Here is a 21870-nt window from a genome sequence, read left to right as displayed (position 1 = left end):
TTTTAATCTGAAGCTTGATTTTAAAGCAACCCAACTTTAAAGCAACCCAATGTAAGTTTAGTTCTTTCACTCGTAGCTCGGGCTGTGGGGGTGCTAGAGGAGGGAGCCTCTAAGTCCCCTGAAGACGTACAAACAAACTGCACGTTGATACGACCTTCCTAGCCGGAGATATGGCCACACTTTACAAAAACTCCCTTTTTTTTTTTGCTATTTAAAAAAAAAAAAACGCAAATTAATCGCAATCGCGATATCTGTCCAAATAATCGCAATTCGATTTTTTTCCCCAAATCGTGCAGCCCTACTTCCTGCCTAATATATCCCACCCTTTGACAGGTGCCGTTGTAACAAGATAATCAATGTTACTCACTTCACCTGTCAGTGGTTATAATGTTTTGGCTCATCGGTGTATATACAAAACGTGTATGCACTCACTGTAATGTAAGTCGCTTTGGATAAACTAAATGGCTTTCATGGCTTGACAGGTGTTTGTGGTAAGTCAGGTGTGTTCTGTCACATCATTTGTGCAGGCATAAGAGAAGCAGACAGGGTTTGTCAACATGAGGCTGACAGATCTGCTTACCCAAGGCTTACCAAAATCAACAGTTAAAATCATCAGTCAAAAGAAAAAAAGTACTGGTTAGTTACTTTATAGTGTATAGTTTCTTTCAGATTTCATTGACACGTCGTCTTTGGACTCCAAAGGCAAACGCAAACCCTAGAATCAAAACTAGACATTAACAGCTCTCTTATGCCTGCACAAATGATATGACGAACACACACCTGACTTACCAGAAACAGCCGTCCAATTGACCCAGCCAATTGTCCCATTACTTTTAGTGCCCTGATGAAAGAAAGTGTCATTTCTAAATGGTGAAACCAATAATATAATGTACACCCTCGAATAATAGTGGAAAATCTCTACTTTCTCATAGTAATTGTTCAAATCCCAACTTTTGGAGTATAGAGCCAAAAGAAGAAATCATGCTTCCCTGTCCCATTACTTACGCAGGGCACTGTATATTTTTGAATGAGCTCGCTGCCCTTCACTTCTGACCTGCAATGAAAATAACTGGGGAGAAGCTCCACTTAGTTTGTTGGGTGAAGTGGAGCTATCAAGTTGTATTGCTGACACCCTGTCAGTCCTTTCAGATGATCAGATCAGAGAACCAAGGTGGTGGGGGCTAGTGACAGAGGAGGATGGATGTGATCTAGAGTGTGAGACAGAGAGTGTCAGACTGTGCTAAAAGTACAGTCATTTGCATTAGCATGGAATTGTGAAACAAACTGTGAATACAAATGAGTGAGGAAGATGATGTTTGTGCAATTCTGAATGCCTGCTTTTAATTTAAAAAAAAAAGTCTATCCATATTCATGTGGAAACAGGAGTTTGTGGCTTCTAGTTTAATCAAAAGTTCTCTCTATGCTACTACAAGGGCTGAAATGATGAAGGTTGTTTTATTTTATATTGGCAGGCTGAGACTGAAAAACGTCTTCAAAGAAAGAGGTTGAAGCCCGTTGGCCTATTTGTTTATCGCCTTTTTGCACACAAGCTCCCGAGGGATTTTGATAGTTAGTATGTGTATGTGTGAGTATATAGGCCTAATGTTTATGTATGACCTAAGTAGAGAGATGTTTATTACGCTTGGTAGAAGAGGGAACATATCTGATTGGGTGCGTTATTTTAGTGGCATTGATAGTTTGGTAGCATATAACTGTCTCAGCAAATTAATGCATGGAGTCTCCTTAGATTTGTTCCCCCCTCATTTTTCATGTAGTAATTTCTGTGGAAAAGCTTCATTTTTGTAATACTGCATGTAACTACACATTCTTCTCAAGTGTCACATTCTGATCATTCACAACGACACAAGTCTGATCATTTACTTAAACACCTGCTTACTTCTTTCCCTTTGTAAAGATTGCATAGAGAACCTGTAAAATCAAATAGTTTATATATCTGAAAGCTAGCAGTATTTGACCCTTGTTCTTTTCAATAACAAGGTCAGAGTAGTTATTGTAAGGACATAGATGCAAGCAGTGCATGCTTTAGAATGTTAATGGATACTAAATGACATTTTCTCAGCCATGATGAAAACAGATGGGAAGAGTCATCTTTGCAAACAGTACAACACTATTTTTGTTTCTTGTGCAAGAGAGGGATGAGAGGAACAGAGACAGTTTCATATGGTCCCTGGGGCTCAGCACTGGTATGAGTGCTCTATTTATACACCTCAAAGAAATGGAGCTACAGAAAAAAAGGATCATTACTCTGAAAAGTGTTGATCTGTGTGAAATCATCTCAGTGAGATAAATATAGTGCTGTTACTGAGAAGAGAGTGGGAATCAGATCATGCTGCTGTAGCTCTCTGTGAGAGTGCAAGCTCTCCCTAGAGATGTAAATGGCCCTGAATAAGTCCACTGGTGTGCTAGTATGTGTCTTTTTTGTTTATCTCTCATCTAATGTTTGTCTAGTCAGGCTGTTCAATGGAATTTTTGAAATATTTCACATTTTCAGTCGTGAATGAAAATGTAATTTCTAAGTGCTGTTAGAGCTGTGTAAATGTGTTTTTAGACAGTTATTTATTTGAAAACTGTAATTCATCAGTCGATTATCTCTGTGTAAATACCATGGTGGTAGAGTTACCATAGTAACGTCTAAAGGCCTTTTTTTGTCTTAAGTCATTGATTGTCAAAGTTTCCATAACTGTTTTCAGGTTCATTCCAAGTTCCGCTACCCGTTCTACCATGAGATGTGCTGGTATGTCCTGGAGAGATACGTGCACTGTCTGACCAAACGGTCCCATCTTGCACAGGAGTTCCGCACAGAGACCGTGCTGATGGGTGAGTCAGCCCAGATAATGGAGCTGTTTAGCCTGTGCCGGCCTAGTGTGTCCATGAATGTGGTTGAATCCTTCCGCCAGCCTGAGTGCACTCTTGTTATAATTACTGCACAGGGGGGCAACACTCTACTCGTTTGAGAGCCTACAACACTCCTGACCTTCATGTAAATCAGTGAGACTCCTAGAAATGATGACATAATGAAAGTGGTAGAAAGGATAATGTGACAGCGTAAGGTATGATTACATGATACTGTAGAGCACAAACAAACTTCATAGACTAACCTGTGTCCCTCCTCATCCTCCTCATCCTCAGACTCAGACAGGAAGCTGGGGACAGAGAGCCCTTCCTCTGACTCACGGAGCCAGGACATGGACGAGGACTCGTGCGAGACCCAGACGCAAGACGAGCAGGGTGAAAGGTCAGAGAGAGGCAGCTGCACTCGGCCTTCCTTGGACGGCCCCTGCTCTCCTGACAACAGGAAGTGCAAACCCAGTGACCCCAGTGGTCCCCCGCCCCTCAAATCTGCCTTGTCCAATGACTCTGAGGATGGCTGCATCCCCAACTCCGCCCACCACCCTCCAGACCTCCCCAAGACCCCGTCTGGCTCGCCAGGCTCTGAGTCTCAGAGCAAGTGGTCTCACCTGACTGAGTTTGAGCTGAAGGGCCTCAAAGCTTTGGTGGAGAAGCTAGAGTCACTTCCAGAAAACAAAAAGTGTGTCCCAGAGGGCATCGAGGACCCCCAGGCCCTGCTGGATGACATGAAGGTATGTTATGTGCCACGCCAACCGGTTCACCTACAGGTCAGGGGGGTCATTTATAAAACTTTGCGTAGAACTAATGTAAAAAGGTTGCGTATGTAGTAGACAAGCAAGAACGTTTACGCACACAAAGATTCTGATTTATTACACAGTGGGTACGCATGTCCCATGCCTTTTTCCCTTTATAAATCACAATCAACTCTACATTTTGCACACGTGAGCGGGCATCTTGTCCCACCCTTTTAACGCCCATAGTTGCCTATAAATGGTCAGTGAAACGCCCATAATTAATATGAATCCATACTGACTGCATGACGACAATGAAATCCCAACAGAAAAAAAAATTCACCCAGTAATTTTCACCCACAGTTCTGTGCAAAGAACACATGATAACAATATATGACACCGCACTCGTATCTGCCTGACTGAGGCATCGTAAACGGCATCAGTACCGGTAAATGTAATTTGTCCTACTGTTCTTATTATTTATGAGAATACATTTCATATCATGCAAGTATTGTTTAATAATTACAGATCCAATCAAATATGATTCCCGATTAAACTGTACAACATATTTGAGGGGTTGTTATCTGTAAAAACAGATTTATTATCCTAAATCATGTTTTCTTTTCTGCTCTCCAGGGATCTCTTCATTAGATTAGATTAGATTAGAAAACAACGTTGTTTTCATTGACAGAGTACAAGAACTGAGACAACGAAACGCAGTTTGGCATCTAACCAGATGCAAATAGTGCATAGTGCAAAAGCCACAAATGTATGGACAGTGCATGGTGTACTGTAATACAGTCAGTATTAGTAAATGAGTATAAAGTCAGTATACGTGCAATGAATATAAATATAAAAAGTCAATATATGTGTATGGATGGCAATATGATATGTACAGTAAAGATATACAGTGTGGTACAGTTATCAATGGAGATATCAATACAATATGTACAGTTAGGATATATGTTCATATATTATACGTGAGAGGTAATATTTACATTTATTTTACATAATGGTAGCACTTTCAAACTGTTTCTCCAGTTTTATCCTTCTGCCAGCGGAGTCGCAGTTGCTCATTTCTCCAGTTTCTGTGCATACGCATGGGTCCGAGTGTGCGTGGAGGGTCTGCACATTTTCACACCAAGTGTTTTTTTTTATTTATAAATCCCATATCCCACATGCTTTTTTGTGTACGCAATGTTTATAAATGACCCCCCATTGTGCTCTCAGGTATTGTGTGTGCATTTGCCAGAGCGTAAGAGCGTATCTGGATGTACTCTCTCTCTCTCACTCTACCCGTTCTCCTCCCTCTCCTCCTGTCTGCTTCGGTCAGGTTGTTCTGAAGGAACATGCAGATGATGACCCCAAAGTGGCCATCACTGGAGTACCTGTTGTGTGTTGGCCGAAGAAGACTATCAAGGTGAGAGTTTTATTTTATTTTATGGACTTCGGCTAAATAGAATGCATCACCGCTAGCTGCAGTACCCAGTACACTACAACACAGTTTAATGACTGCAGCATGTTAGCCAGTGCCTCTTCTCTCTACTTCCTCTCTTTCTTTCTCCTATAAGTGTATTTCTCTTCACTTCACCACCCTATCCCTACTCTCCTCTGTGTCTCTACTTGTATGTCTTTGCTTTGCCCCTAGTTCCTGCCCATCTCTTCTCTCTCTCTCTCTCTCTCTCTCTCTCTCTCTCTCTCTCTCTCTCTCTCTCTCTCTCTCTCTCTGCCTCTGACTCACTCACTCTTATCACTTGATTCTCTCCTTCCCCTGAGCAGAGAATATACTCCTTTGCATAATTTTGCCTTTGCAGGCTGCAGAGTTGCCTAATGAGAGAGATAATGAGATTGGTTATATTCTGTACTCCTCCTCTCATCTTGTCCATGTCACAGCCAGGCCTCTTCCACTGTGTCTGTCAGTTTTAGGTCATCAACACTGTGCTGAGCACTCTTGCTCACCAGGAGAGGCTTTTACCAGAGGCTCACTGGAAACAGTTGAGCTCGAAGCTGCTTCTCATGCAGAGTATTGCTCATTGTCATAGGATCGGCAAAACGGCAGTTTTTGTGACACTTCTGTGCAATGCCATCTGCATGCAGAGGTTTGGAGATTGGGTTAACGTCATTGTTTATGGTATAGCATGCTCGGCTTGCTTTCACTCTCAGCTTGTTGTATTATGGTAGTTGAGTCAATAGGAGGCCATCTTTACCATTTATTGAGTCAGAGGGTCATCTGCTATTTATAGATTTCTGGCTAGCTCATATGATGCAGATATGAGATGGATGAGTCATTCATATTATCATCAATTCATGAGTAATGACCTACTACTGCACTGCCTTGTCACACCATCTTTTACAACCTGGCAATAGTGCCTCTATGACATGGTAATGCCTTAAAAGTCTTTCAAATTAAAAGATTTAAAATGACCCGAGCCATGTCATTTTCTTTTGGAGAGGTTTATTATTTTGTAGCAGGTTCAGGAAAACTGCTGTTGTCGCAGCATGTCACCACATCTAGTAAGGGAATAGAAGAGGTTATTTTCCCCTCATGCAATGTGCAAGACAGAATGGGGAATGAGGGTAGGAGAGGCGTATGATGAATGCTATGATGATGCGTCTGTGTGCAGCCCTTTGATCCTCCTGCCCTCCCTAGAACATACTGTAACACTGGGAAGCACAGCTGGATGTACAGTGGCAGGCAGAGCAATCAAACTCAGATCAGCGGATGAAGTGTGAAGGCAGGAAAGCAACAGACTTGATTAATCCCTCACCGAGCCCTTGACTGAGGCACAATAGCAGCTCAGATTTGTGTGCTACATTTTAAGAATAGATATTTAGTTTACTGCTCACCCTCACTGGGCCATCTAAAGCCCAGCTGCTGATTCTGGGGGCTCTTTGGCTGTGTGTGTGTGTGTGTGTGTGTGTGTGTGTGTGTGTGTGTGCCTTTTGTAATAAAATACCATCTGTCTCTCTATTGGTTGCATCGGTCCCTGTCTTCCTGATCCAGCTCATGAATATCCCTCTAACAGGATCTGCATTCTATTTCCTCACTGGAGGGGGACAGACACCCTCAGTGCATATTCGAGTGCATGATCTGCATATTGGCTCCCTATTGGCTCCATTGCCTCCCCGTGCTCCTCCTTCCTAGTGCTATGACGTCCATATTCATGAGGCTGCCAGCTCTGCGCCGCTGAGCTGTGCTCTGCTCTGCTGTGTGCCTTGCCTCTCTCTGCCTGTGAGAGCTGATACCGTGGTGCTGCGGAGCGGGAGGGAGGGAGGGACGCTGGGTAGACAGCAGCAGCAGCAGCAGAGGAGGAGGAGGAGGAGAAGGAGGAGGCTCGGGCTGGGGCTGCAGCCATGTCAGTTTGCTGTGAGCTGGACAGGGTTTGAGAAACAGCCATGGCCATGTCGCTGAGTGCTGACGATGAGGATTACGACTCAGAGGCTGAACAGGTTAGCGCACCGCTGGACCAAACCCCCTCAAGCCATAGGCCAACCACAGAGGAATGTTTGTGTCAGGCAGAGTGGATTGAGTAGCGTCAGAGAGTGGATGAGGAAATGGAGACAGACACCTGAAGAAGCATTTTCAGTTTTTTTGTTTTCTGTGTTTCCCCTCCTTCCTCTTATTCTTTATTTTTCTTCCGTTTTTTTGCAAGGTTGATTGGTGGGTGTGGATGTGTGTCTATGTGGGTGTGGGTGTTTTAGGTTTATGCAGTAAGGGGGAGAGGTGGCACTGTTCAGACGGTTTCAGTCCTCAGGGCAGCTACTGGTTGTTCCAGAACAGAGAAGGGGAAATGAGAGATGAACAACAAGAATATGTATGTGAGAGATCAAGCAGAAAGAGACGGCTTAAAGATTAATATTTGATAGGTTTGTATATGCTTGTGTTAGCATGTGTGGACATGAAAGAATGAATTAGGCTGGAGGCTATAGATGCCCAAGTTTGTCTATGGGAACTGAGAGAAGATCAGGTAAAAGAGGTTTACGTTTTTAGAAATGGATTTGGATATATGTATTGGGGGTGTGGCAATGTGGCATTAGAGATGAGATTTTGTAAGGGGGATTTGGGTTTGGACACATCTCCACCACACAGTCACACCACTGCATTCCACACCCCCTTCCATTAACTCACTGGCTACAGCTGTTATGATAACACTGGATTGCAGTCAAATTCTTTTTGATCCTTCCACAGATGCCATAAGATATTTGTTTCTTCTTCCCTGTTTTTGCAGTCAACACAGCCACCCTTTTTTTCTTGATGTTCGTGTTCGATAAGGCTGTGGGCATGTTAGCCGAAATTCACGATCAGCTGAAAGCATAGCTTACAGTATTACGGCTATTTAGGGGCTAGCTTCAGAGGGTTTAACAGGGGAGATGTCGATAGTTAGAAAATTAGAGTTTTTATTGATAAACACTCAAATTCGAAGACCGTATACTTGATTTCTTCCTCATTTTCATTTGTAACTATAATAGTTCATGTAGATTGTGCTTGTGCATTAATATAGATTATGACAGTGCCTCCTGGCACCTCAGGTGGTGAAGGTGCCCTGCTCTGCAGCTGGCTGCTTTTCAATATTGTGTCTATAGGTGGTGGTGTTTTCTGTTAGGATTGACTGTCTGTCCTGTATGGATCTATCCAAGATCATCAGAGGTACGTGTGCATGCTTGTGGAATGGGGGCAAATGTAATGCATGTATCTCTGATCAGTCTGACAGTGACATAGTAGGTTATTGAGCTCTGTGCAGGCTGGTAGACTGTATATGTCCGAAGGGCATATACCTATTTAAACATTAAAGGACTACATGGTATAAACCGGCTGTGTACATGTTTTGTACCGCTGCAGTAACTTAACTGCAGTTTTTGACGTCATTGAGACAAATTTGTGTTGTCTTCGCTCGTCCTTCCATGAAGACAACACATTGCTGTTTCAGTCCCTACTGGGACAGGCCACCAGAAATATCCCATGTCATCCAGTGTTGAACTCTAGCAGCTTCCTGTGATCAGAAACAGAATCGCTTTTATTTAATCTTACGTACACAAGTAAAATGATTTGGCTTTGGTTCCTCAACATTGACATCATTGCAGCATTCAGATACAAAAAACACAATAATAAGAAGTAACGTAAGTAAGTAAAAAAGTAACCCTACATTGATAAAGTAATAAAGTGAGAGATTTTTCAGTGACTTTAATAGTGCAAAAATGCTGTGCAGAGTGTGATATGAAATGCAATATAATACAATACAGTATGGTAGTAAATGAGTCCAATGGTGTTAGGCTTGGACGGTTTCCAATTTTTTATACTGTTAAACTGTCCCCAAATAATACCGCGATTTACAGTTTAACCACAGTTCTGAGTATCATGACTGTATCATTATTATCTGACAATACAATGACAAAAATGTGCCTATAGCCTCCAGTAGGCATATCAAATAATAACAAAATAACAATAAATAACAAAAACAGCAGTAACAAAAATGGGCATAAAAGCATGTCCTACAACCTTAGGCTATTCTTCAAGCCTATCTTTAGGTTTTTCGACAGAAGAACAAGCATGTTTTGTGCAGGCTTCTGCAGGGCACGTAACGGTCTGGGCACACACAGTAAAGTCTTGTTGTTTGCCTCGGTCATTATTGTTAGAAAGTGTCACCGGTATTGCTATATAAAGCTATATTGCTATATCATTGCTATATAAAGCTACGCTCCTGTTGTTCCAACAGCTCTTTCTAGAACATTTTCTGCTGTTCCATCATATCACGCACCTGTGTTAAGTCACATTGTCCATCTCCATTGCTTCAAGTTTGGTTGTTAGGTCTTCAGGTGTAAAAAGTTGAATGAAAAAACAATAGGACAAAATAGTAATCCAATGTCACTCGTAGATCGGCGAGAATTACAATGTACAGAACATAGCTGTATTGTATTCTTCCAATGTATTTCTCCAGGATTGCCTGATCTGTTTCTCAGCCTCTGGGTTTTGGCTCTGAGGCTTACAGTAGTTACCTTTTCCCTGACGGCAATATAGCTGGAACAGTTTCTGATTGGGGTAGCTGGGGTCCCTAATAATCCTGAGGGCTTTACTGGGCACACCAGTCGCTTTGCGGTTTTGGGCAGTGCAGTTCCCATACCAGGCATGACGCGTCCTGTCAGGATGCTCTCAGTTGTGCCTCTGAAGCCGAACTTTTGCAGCCGCCTGAGATGGAAGAGGCTTTTATCACCTCCTGGTAGGTGTGTTCATCCCAGGTGGTCATTGATGATCTGAACCCCCAGGAACTTGATGCTGTTGACCCTCTCCACAGCAGACTCGTTGATGGTGATGAGGTCCACCACCAGCTCCATGGTCTTGTCGGCGTTGAGAGCGAGATTATGACCTGACCATTGACCTGGCTGTGCGAGGAGGGCAGGAGGGCACTATGCCCGTGGAGAGGTTGAATATGGTGTAGACACCAGTGAACACACCAGTCAGTTGTCTTGTGTACGCTTTAAGCACCTGGCCTGGAATTCCATCCGGCTCGGCTGCCTTGCGTATATTGATGCCCTTCAAAACCTCATGCACGTCTTCCTCGGCAATGGTCGGAGCGCTTGTTGTGTCGTCTGTGGTGTGGGCTCTCTCTAGGAGGTTTGTGTGGCTCAGTTCAAAGCATAGAAGCTGTTCAACTCGTCTGGTAGAGAGTCAGTAGTGGAAAGAGTATGGCCACTGAGACTGAATGGTGGGTCAGTTAAGGTTCTGTAACAAAAGTCCCACACCTTTTCCCAGACCCCTTCTGTCACTGCTCCACCACAGTCCCGTTGTGCTGTCCTTTTAAGGGGTGTCGTGGATGGACATGGGGGAGGGGACGGGATTTAGAGACAATGTGTCGGGCTGCTTGTGCCAATTCTTGTGGTCTTTTGGATTCTTTGACCTCCGTATGTCTGAGCTAGTAGACCACTCTGCTCTTGATACAAGGCAGGTGAACTTGAAGATAGGGCTGCAACGATTAGTCGACATAATCGACGACGTCGATCATAAAAACTCGTCGACGTGGAATTTTAATGTCGACTAATCGTATAAAAAAAATAAAAAAAATAACGGGATTTAAAAAAAATAAAAAAACTTTTTTTAACGAGAGCCATGCAAGAATCAGCTGGGTAAGTTTTAGCTAACGTTGTTAGCCAACTGGCTAACGTTATATTGTTAGGGTCGTAATGTTTATGTTAGCTTTACTGTTACATGTTGGAAAACAACGTCTCATGGACAGGGCTGTACATGCTATGAGCGTTTGTGCTATTAATTTATTTGCCCTGTGGCACGCGTGTGACAGACAGAGGCGCTTGTATGTAACGTTACGTAGCAGGGGTTTTCCATGTTGAAGCCAGGAGAACGCGAGATGAAATGAAGTGAGGGGTGGTCACTATTATAATACCAGGTAGTCATGGTGGATGATCATGAATGATGCTTGATAAGTGAATGCTATTTCAATTATGTTGAGTCCACCAGCGAGCTGTCTGTAAGATAAACAGCGCCAAGCGTAGCCTACTAACGTGAGCTGTCTGTAGTCTAGCCAGCAATGCTAGCTAGCCAATCAACTAGCTCTGTGAGCAGCTGTAGCTTGGCGTAACGTTAGGTTAGATAGCTAGTTAAGCCGGATTTATGCTTCTACGTCGCCATTTACGCGCAGCGAAAAGCCACACGACTAATCGCGACTAACCGAAAAATAATCGACAGATTAGTCGACTACCAAAATAATCGTTAGTTGCAGCCCTACTTGAAGACCACTAAGATGCTATCAGCTAACTTGTTACCTAAGGTCATATGATACAAAGGACATCTGTCATTGTCTATTGTTTCTTGTGAAATATGGAAGAGGTGAAACAAGCAATGCTGTGTGTAAGAGTCCTTGTTTCTTTAGGTGTTCCATCTCAGATCTCTTCAGTTCTCCTATGGCTCAGACCCCCAGACAGTCTGTAATCCTAACAACGACCCCCACCATCCACCGCAGATTACAGATGCCCCCAATATTCCAATAATCCTGTCTGTTGCCAGGACCTCTGATCAGCCCCAGTCTGCTTCATGTCCATCTCTTTCAGGATCAGTCTCCAACAACAGTCTCTGAGATTTCAACCTGGCACCCCGATGCCATCCTAGAAGTGTGCTTTTCAAATCACTGATGGTTTCTTTTCAGTTCTGCAGTCTTTGGACATGTCTCTGAGTGGAGGGAATGGGAAGTTGTTGTTGCTAGGCTGATACAGTACTAGGCAAAGATTCATGTTGCTATAGAAATCGAATACCTCTGACTGCCTGAGGTAGTATTACATTCCTCGCTGCAATTGTGATCACAGACGTTATCTGTTCCTGCTTCTCTCGCTTCATGGACAATGATATCATGACAACCATTCCTATGAATTGACAATGCCTCCTTACTCATTATGCAAAACCGGTTTTTACAGTTCTTACTGTGACAGAACCTGTTCACCCTGCTGGAGGAGGGTAAGGAGGGTGGGGGGGGGGAGGGGATAGTTGACAAGTCATGTTTGGTTTTGGAGTTGGTCTGGAGATCACAAACATTCCTGAATTGTCAAATTGAATTTATTGATTCTACATGCCTGATGTCCTTGAGTTCTGCCACAGCCACTTTAATACTGAACTATCTATTATCACTAGTGGCACCAGTAGTGTATCCTGTCTTATCTGTACTATTGTCACCGTTATCTTGTATTATGTCTATTATTTTTTGTCACTTATGTCCTTGTACTACTGTCACTTTTGATCTTGAATCATGCTTGAATTATTATTGCCTTATGTCTTGTGCTGCAATGCAATGTCAGGAACCGAAGCCTAAGAATTTTACTCTCTTACACTCGTGTAATGTGATGTAACAATAAACTTGACATTTGAACTTGAAACCTCCGTATATAATAGTCAGAGTCTTAAGTTTGCTTGAGTGTACGGAAGATGAATGAAAGCAGGATGTTTGGAATGTAACACATACAGTACTGTACAGTGTGTTGCTTTGGAAACAATTGTCCTTAGCTACTGGCCTACAGTGCATGCTGCTGAATGGACTGTAAAAGCATTTCCTCTCTATGGCCCTGTCCTTGTAAACTTGGTACAGCTCATTTCCATAACCATAAATCCCTCGGCACAGTACAGTATGTCACAGTGATGCATGCTCTTCAGTAGGTGAGGGGTAGCCATTAGGGCAGAGTCTCTTTGAAGTATAAACAATCCTCAAGTGGTCTGGCTGCTCAATATAGAGGAGATCACAGCAACCCTCAGGGGACACGATGCAGTGTGTTTCGTTACTGTAAAGCTCATGGGTATGGGGTCTTGTGTCTAGTCATCATGGATATGTGGCTGTGTTCCTGTTGTGTTTGTGCACATTGTATTGCGATCAGGTGTGTGTGTGTGTGTGTGTGTGTGTGTGTGTGTGGTTGGTTGGTTGGTTATTTGGTTGGGTGATTGATGGATTGCACATACACACAGTCTCAACGTTGGCTCAGAGCCAGAAATAACAGAGAGTGGGATAAACTGTCAAGAGGAAATAGACTCAATAATGGAAAGTGCTCACCATCAAAGAACTGCATTTATTAGAGTTTTACAGCACATTTCAACTTATGACCTTTCCCTATAAAACGTAACATTGTTAGAAGTGGTCAATGTTGAGTGTTGCTAGGGAAACATTGCACACATTTAATTGCACTGCTGAGCTTTTAAGAGGTCTAATTGCAGATGATTTGAGTTAGACAAATGGCATGTTGTTCTCACTTGACTCTGCAAGTTGACCACTTATTCCCTCTTGCTGTTCTCCTCTAAGAAAGCTCTAGCTTTTGGTCCTTGTGGACTGGGCTAATGTTATACTTTTGCTGGAGCATTAACACACGTGGTCAAACAAATCTTCCATTTAAACCACAACTATTTAAAACTGAAATCTTGAAGCCTGGTTGGTGACACGATTGTGTCACTCTGAAGACCAGAGCTGGCACCCCTGGGTTAGTCCAAACCAGGCTCATACCAGCTCTGCTGCTTGTGACACAACACTTAAAGTGATCAACTCCTAACTGGTCCTGATTGGATGTTGAGTCCAGATCTTATCAACCACAGCATATTTTAATAATACTGCAGAAGAGAAGAAATACTACAGCCTACACACACACAAAAAAAGAAATACATGTTTCAGAAAGACCTGGCTGGTGACCTCTTTGGTATTGTTAACCAACAAAAGACATTGGGTCTCCTCTCTCTCCTCTCCCCTCAGCAGCGGCCTCTCAACCGGCCTAAACCCAAGATGGCGGCATCTCCTGCGGCAGCCGGGGCGGTCAAGCTGTCGGCCAGCCGGAGCACGTCGGGCGCCCGGAGGAGGAGGACACGGTGCCGGAAGTGTGAGGCGTGCCTGCGTACCGAGTGTGGAGAGTGCCATTTCTGCAAAGACATGAAGAAGTTTGGAGGGCCTGGTCGCATGAAACAGTCCTGCATCATGAGGCAGTGCATCGCGGTAGGTACCCTGCAGGGCGCAGACTCTCTCTCCACTGCTCGCTTCTCAAAGTTGCATGTTCACTGACATATCATATTTTGTCGTTTGTTCATTTACAAACCTTAAAACAGACCTTTTCTCATTATGGGTGATGATCAGTGGGGATGTTGTGCAAATGATTCAAAAACAACATCCACTGTATGTGGTGGCGTGAGTGCATATTGAGTGTACTGAATTTGTGTGTGTGTGTGTGTGTGTGTGTCCATGTGTGTGTCCAGCCTGTGCTGCCCCACACCGCAGTGTGTCTGGTCTGTGGAGAGGCAGGGAAGGAGGACACAGTGGAGGACGAGGAGGAGAAGTTTAACCTCATGCTTATGGAATGTTCCATCTGCAATGAGATCGTCCATCCTCTTTGCCTCAAGGTAGACCACTAAATGCTGAGTGTTCACTTCAAGCAATGAGTACTTTCTTTGTTTGAGTGTATAAGTGTATGAGTGTTCCCTTTAATCCAAAACAAGACTTTTTACTTTATTATTATTATTTCTTATATTATTTGTTATAATGCCTGTTTTCACCCTCACTGTCCGAGTCTCACTACTTCTGTCTTGTTCAGGTGAAAGACTCAGGTGGAGTTGTGAATGACGAGTTGCCAAACTGCTGGGAGTGCCCAAAATGCAACCATGCAGGGAAGACTGGGAAAGTAAGTATCTACCAGTGTTTCCTACAGGAATTTGTGAGACTGTGGTGGGTGGACCTTGGACCCTCTAAAGTCGTCAATTGGAGGGGGGGGGATTATCGATAGTGCTAAATCGTATGCTGATCGTATCACTCACGGGTAAAACCTGCGTCGCTCGTGTGTAAAAGTATTTCCGTCCCGTTATGAGACTATGGCAGGGCCTCCACAGTCTAGGTAATTAATGGGAACACTGCATCTACTTGGGTGTATTTTGTTTGAGTAGAGTAACTTTTATGCCAGTCAGAATGTACGTAGCAGAATATTTAGGCCCTGTAATGTAAAGGAAGGTAACACTTGTTCCATTAAACAAGATCTTTTTAATGATAATTGCATTACCTGAAACCGATAGGCAAAAGGTATAAAGTTGTGTTTCCTTGTTTCTCACCTTTTGGCCGTCAAGCAAAAAAGGGGACCAGGGTTCAAGTATGCGTCCAACCTCCCTGGGTCACTCCTCAAGGAACCGCGGCTGAACCGTGACATTAAAGAGGAACTGGACACCCCCTGTGTGCCAATGGCGACGGTGACCTCTGCGACTGCCATGAAGAGGAAGGTGGAACGGGACGACACCCCCAAGAGGAAAGTGGAGGAGCCTCCAAAGAAACGTCCCCCCATGCTGTCTCTAGATGGTACACCCCGGCCCAAGCTGGAGGATAACCCCCTGAGGAAGAAAAGGAAGCTGTTTGACATCAAAGATGACGAACCTGTCGTCAAGAAAAAGGTATGAATCTCACAGGCCACTATACTGTCGCAATAGCTGCTGAACATTCCTGTTGACTCAAGCCCGTGTTCATTTTGTTGCTCTTTCAAGTTTAAACCAAACGTTTTAGCTAATGTGAGACAATGTATATTAAAATGTTTGAAAATGAATGTAAGTGTAATATGATCTATTCTGTCCATGTTCCCTTATAGAAGAAGCCCCCCAAGGCTGATGACCCCTTAACCCCCAAGCTTCTCCGACCAATCAAGACGGAGAGAGAAGATGAGGAGGAGGAGGAACAAGACCGTGATGAGGAGGACCAGTATCGGGAGGACAGAGTTGTAGAAAAGGAGAAGGAAGAAGAGGAGGAAAAGGAGGAGGAGGAGGAAGATGAGGAGGAGGAGGAGGACAACGACGACGACGATGATGATGATGATGATGAGGAGGAGGAGGACGACAACGAAGTACAGCAGGATAAAGATGGTGGTGATGGTGGTGAGGAGGAGGACAAACCAAAAGCCATGCTGAGTCCACTGCTGAGGACGTCTACAGCCAGAGAGAGTGACCAATCGTGTTCCAGTTCTCCTCAAGCAGGGCCCAGCAGTGAGGCGGGCGAGACCCCAGAGAAGAGCTCCACCCAGCTTAAGGCACGCCAGCGACGCCGCCTCCCCAACAAAGAGCTGAGCAAGGAGCTGAGTAAAGAGCTCAACCAGGAGATCCAAAAAACAGAGGACTGTCTAGCCAACCAGAATCGCAGACCACTGAAGACTGAGGACAGCCCAGCCATTCACAATCGTCGACCACTGAAGACTGAGGACTCCTCAACCAATAGGAACCATAGACCACTTAAAACAGAGGACTCCTCTGCCAATCAGAACCACAGGGTACTTAAGATTGGGGATGGCTTAGCCAGTCAGAACCGCCGACCACTAAAAACGGAGGACAGCTTGGCTAATCAGAACCACAGGCCAATGAAGACGGAGCCAGAGAGTGAGGGAGAGGAGCCCAAGCCCAGACGGCCACTCAACAACGGCAGTAGCGACCTTGGAGACTGGCTCCACCCAAGGAAGCGGGAAGTGAACGGAGCTCCCCGTGACCTCTCACCCCTGGGGTGGAACCTCAGCCCTCCAATCACACCCATTTGCCAGCGCCCCCCTCCCTGCCGCTCACCCCCCAAATGTGTCCAGATGGAGCGTCACGTGATCCGGCCACCTCCTATCAGCCCCCCGCCAGACAGACTGCCCCTGGACAACGGCCAGGCCCACGTGATGCGCAGGGAGGTGTGGATGGCTGTGTTCAGTCATCTCACACACAGAGACCTGTGTGCCTGCATGCGTGTCTGCAAGACCTGGAACAGATGGTGAGTGTTGTATCTGCTCCACATGACAGGGAAGGGCTCTGACCTTACAGAGAACAGTCTGGCAAGTCAACGTGTAAATAAGAGGACTGTTATTATTTTCCCAATGGAACGTCACTGACTACGAACACTCCTGTAAGCTTTAGGCTCTGAGCTTCCCTAGAGCTCTGGCTTCCATCTTGTCTCATTCATTGGTATTCTCTCCACTGATCTGGGTACGTTGGCTCTGTGATCCGTTTATTCAGCCTGGTCTCTGCCTCTACAGGTGCTGTGACAAGAGGCTTTGGACACGGATCGATCTGAACCGCTGTAAGTCCATCACCCCCCTGATGCTGAGTGGTATCATCCGGAGACAGCCTGTCGCTCTGGACCTCAGCTGGACCAACATCTCCAAAAAACAGCTGAGCTGGCTTATCAACAGGTTGCCAGGTAAGCATCGACACTGCACCGCTGGAGACGAGGCACTGCAAACCTGCTCTGCACCTTTACAACAGAATAGTCTCAACTGAATAGTCTTTTATATACAGTATAATAGACATGTATATTTTCCTCGCCAATGAGGATTTCACTGCAAATGTTGGAATGGATCAAACATTCAGGATGATTCTAACAACCATCTTCTTAGTTTGTGTGTAAAGGCTCTCCAAATGTATTTTCTATGAAGTAGGTATGCATAATGTTCGTATTATCTAAGACATGCACGCTTGGTTCCGTTATTTAATTAGCAATTGGCACAGAGAGCGGCGGCGACTGATGTATGCAACTTTGGCCACTCGACGTTGTAGGGAATATACAGTAGTTTACAGAATGTAGTCATGTGAGAATACACTAACACTAAGCCTACTTCCACATTTAAAGAGGATGCTCTGATGTTATAAGGCTTTATCCCTGACAGGCGACAACCCAGGACTCAAATAACAACTTCACAGGCACTCTCACTCTCTTTACTGCCTCACCTAATATCGGTGCCAAGTTTGTGTAGGCCGTCGCAGGGACATTTTGCACTGACACCAAATCGGTCTGTGCAGGATTTTATTGTTGCGCAGTGCTCTTTAGCGGAAGTAAATTGGAGCCCTTTGTGTGAGTTGAGCCTTTCGTTATTAAGGTTTCAGAGAATGCTCCCATATGTGTGCTCCATAATTGTGTCCCCGGGGGATGCGGAATGTTTCAGTGGATTTTCTTTGTTGCTTATCAGTTTCTTCTCAGGATTCTGTCTGTGACTGTAATTACATTTGCATAGTTATTGTTTTTATTTGTTTTGCGCCCTCGGGTTAACTAACTCTGCTGGATATTAATAAGATTGCAAAATGGAAAACAACGAGCAGGTTGCTCAAACAGCTTGACAAGGGCAGATTGTGTGGTGAGTTTATTTCAGAGTTGTCGAGTGCTGGTGTAGTCAGAGGGAGGTAGTCCAAATGCTCTGATACAGCTTTTGGTCTAGGTCATTTACCCTGCGTTTGCTATATTCTCACAGCGACTCTACAAACGTAATACAATGTACCGAAACAGCCATATATGGACACTGATATCTCCAGTGGGTGGTGATGGGTAAGTTCCAGTACTGTGTGTTGACCTGGGTGTCGACCCTACAGGCCTGTGGATGTTCCTGGTGTCAGGGTGTCTGTTCTCTGTGTTGACCTGGGTGTTGTCCCTACAGGCCTGCGGATGCTGCTGCTGTCAGGCTGCTCCTGGGTGGCTGTGTCGGCCCTCTGTACCTCCAGCTGTCCCCTGCTGAGGACCCTGGATGTCCAGTGGGTGGAGGGGCTCAAGGACGCCCAGATGAGGGACTTGCTCTCACCACCCACAGACAACAGACCAGGTACACTATCCAGCTTTCTGCAGTAAGCTAGAACGAACAACCGCCTGGCTTAAAAAATGGCATAGCTATTAACATATCTATCGCAAATAAAAGGTTGTACTGTATAGGGATGCACGATATTATCGGCGCCGATATTTATCGGCCCGATATTGGGAAATTAATGTTATTAAATATTTAGCGGTTTTATTACATTTTAGCCGATAATATGAAGCCGGAAATATTTCCGGTTCCGGTTGTCGCGCTCATGATGCTGCGCCTGCGTAGTTCGGTGAACTACCGTAATAAGCCTAAAAAAGTTCAACTGTTCAAAAAGTGCAACTTCTCTGCTTTCAAAAACTGTTTGAATTTTTAGATTGGGCATATAGTTCATGAATTACGATAGTTTGAAGGAACGCTGTAGAATCCTGTCGGCGCCGACAGCTCCGGTTTCGGAGCAAGACGTGAATCTATCGGCATTAGTCAAATACATGCTCACATCCAGTCATCCGCTCTCCATCAAAAATGGCACATCCATCAATAATATTACATAATAACAACTGCTCTGATTAGATTGCTTAGATTGTTTAATACATCAACGGGGGGAAAAGCGAGATGAACTCGCGAGTATCATGCTTCCTCCATTGAACGGAAAGTCTATTCCATTCAAAGTGTTTTAGCCTTCCCCCTTTCCACTGGTAATAAGGAATTGGCAAGAATAGATCGATATAAATAGATCAACATAATGCAGCACTATCATGCACTATCATGCCTTAAAACATGTAACGTTAGATATATAACAGAGCGATGTATTTCTACGGAAAGGCTGACTGACGCGGGGCTCATACAATCTACGCGTTTGTTATAGATACGAGTGCTCCGGTGTCTTGCTGGTAGTCAAATATATTTATTTATATATACAGCATATGGATGTTACGTGCCTGTTACCTGCCGCTTTCAGTTCTAGTAGTTTAGATCTCGCAACCAGGGAAACGCAGACATGTGTTAAAGGGAGCAAGACGCGAATCTACCGGCATTTGACTCATGAGTGAACGGCGAAAATGGCTGGACGGCACAGCTTGGGATTCCATTGAAGTTACAGGGAACTATTTGTGAAAGAGGCTTAAATGATTTCAACATTTGAAGAGTCAGAAGTGTTCTCTTTGTTGTGTTAACAATAGTGATGTAAGTTAGATTTGGTGAGATCACTATGGAATATTAAATCATCAATCTTTGCTCACTACATAGCCTTTCTTACCTTCAGGTGTGCATGAACTACAGGTTATCAACTGTGAAATGATATCTGTTCTCATATCGGCCACGAGAAGCGGGTAAACATCGGTTATCGGTATCGGTTGGAAAAAATGCATATCGTGCATCCCTAGTACTGTATCTGTTTCGTTTTCTGTTAGTATAAAAGCAGTGGTAGAATCTATGTGCGCTGTGGTCGAAATCCTGCAGCCTGCTTGTGTGAGGTCTAACTGTGTTCTATGGTGCCCCCCTGTGTTCGCCTCTACAGGCCGCACAGCTTGAGAACCTCTGCCTCATCATTTCATTTCATACCCCTTTTTCAGGTTTCCAAATGCAACCATATTATTAACTTTTTTGTGAAAACACCCAACAAAACTCTTCCCAGTACCATGATGATAAGAAGTAATGTGTGATGAAAACACACATCCTTTAGTGGGGTGCTTCACTACATTCCTCTACATTCTCCTCCTCTCCTCGTCTCCATCTCTCTCTGTGTGTAGGTCAGTTGGACAACAGGAGTAAGCTGAGGAATGTGGTGGACTTGCGTATGGCAGGGCTGGACATCACGGACACCTCCCTGCGCCTCCTCATCCACTACATGCCCCTGCTCTCCAGACTGGACCTGAGCTACTGCAACCACGTCACCGATCAGTCCGTCAACATCCTGACCGCTGCAGGAACCACCACGCGAGACTCACTCACCGATATCAACCTCTCAGGTACGCAGCGATGCTTGACCCTATCCCATTCAGAACCTCCCACTTACGATTGAAGACATAAAACTGGTGTAGTGCTAAATGTATATGTGACACGGTCTGGTAAGAAGGGCTGCATGTTGGCAATCCTTAGTAAGTATAAGTATAAAATACTTTTTTTTTAAACTTTTTTAAATGTGTTTTTTGGCATATTACGAAAGTTGAGGTGTTGAAGAGCCCACTCGATATAACAAACAACAGTTTTAGGATCACTAAATACTGCCGTAGGCTACTGGTAAGTGATGAAGCGTCCTTGGGGACGCTCTTCAAGCGTCCTTGGGTTTTATGAAAGGCGCTATACAAATCCAAGTTATTATTGGCTTGTAAACAAACTTTCGTTTTAGGACGTGTTCAAAAGCAAGGACTGTGTGATCACCTAATTATGTTTAGTTATGTGTTTTTAGCATATTGTAGTTGTTCATAATGTTCCTTTTTAGCTCCAGCTATTAGCAGCTGTTTTGCCTGTGTTTTGATTCAGAGCACATTTCTCCACTATTTGGTTTGAGGTGGACCAACATTCAAATAAGCATATCTTCTTTAACTATTATCAATGTATGACACATCATTTGAAAGCTTACAATCTGCACTTTCATAATCTGGAAAGAACTGAAAAAAAAACATGCCTACTTGAGGATTCTTTTACCAGACCCTGTCACATACTGTTTGCATGGCCACATTGTCCCTTTTGAATGCTCAGACACTTGTTTCTGTCCCTCTCATTGTTAATTTATTGCTTCATGGGATAGCTTTTTAATGAGCGACAAACTGCCTTCCGAGAAAAATACACTCCCCATGAAATCAAACCCTAATCCCACGGTTGAGCGTAAGAAGCTAATTGTGTCTATTTAAGTTGCACTGTTGGGAGTTGTGGGATGGGGAAATAAAAATAGGCTTGAAGAATAAATCACAAAGAGCAAAGCTACACAATGAAGAGTCATAAATAACCCTCCATGATTCTGATCTTCCTGAGAGGAATCCTCCTAAGGGTTGGATCGATGAGAGTTAGGCCCATTACGGGAGGATCAGTATGGCTGTTAGACTAATGAGGGCTAGGGTACTCCTGATGGCCACGACAGTATCATCTCATCATCATCATCATCATCATCATCATCTACTGTCCGTCACTCACTAGAGTCCAATAAAAGCCCTTAGCTGGGCGGGGGTATTGCCTATTGACAGTACAGTGTACATGTTATCCTACCCATGGTGGGGAGGTCTTGAAGGCTCATATTCCA

General features: G+C 44.2%; 1 protein-coding gene across 1 annotated transcript in view; it reads left to right on the top strand.

Moving 5' to 3' along the window:
- Nucleotides 1-21870, top strand: part of kdm2bb (lysine (K)-specific demethylase 2Bb) — a gene marked incomplete at both ends in the record, with an annotated part of 30000 nt that overhangs the window by 7788 nt on the left and 342 nt on the right. The window contains 12 exon segments of the mRNA XM_080529474.1: nt 2712-2838; nt 3151-3602; nt 4936-5022; nt 13829-14065; nt 14323-14466; nt 14658-14744; nt 15181-15498; nt 15690-15818; nt 15924-16837; nt 17100-17263; nt 18492-18653; nt 20381-20599. Of these exon segments, the coding sequence (XP_080385600.1) occupies nt 2712-2838; nt 3151-3602; nt 4936-5022; nt 13829-14065; nt 14323-14466; nt 14658-14744; nt 15181-15498; nt 15690-15818; nt 15924-16837; nt 17100-17263; nt 18492-18653; nt 20381-20599 (3040 nt within the window).

This window comes from Nansenia antarctica (assembly GCF_963989245.1).
Source record: "Nansenia antarctica genome assembly, chromosome: 4".
Classification (NCBI taxonomy): domain Eukaryota; kingdom Metazoa; phylum Chordata; class Actinopteri; order Argentiniformes; family Microstomatidae; genus Nansenia; species Nansenia antarctica.
Note: the sequence above shows the minus strand (reverse complement) of the source record. Positions and strands in the feature narration are given on the sequence as shown.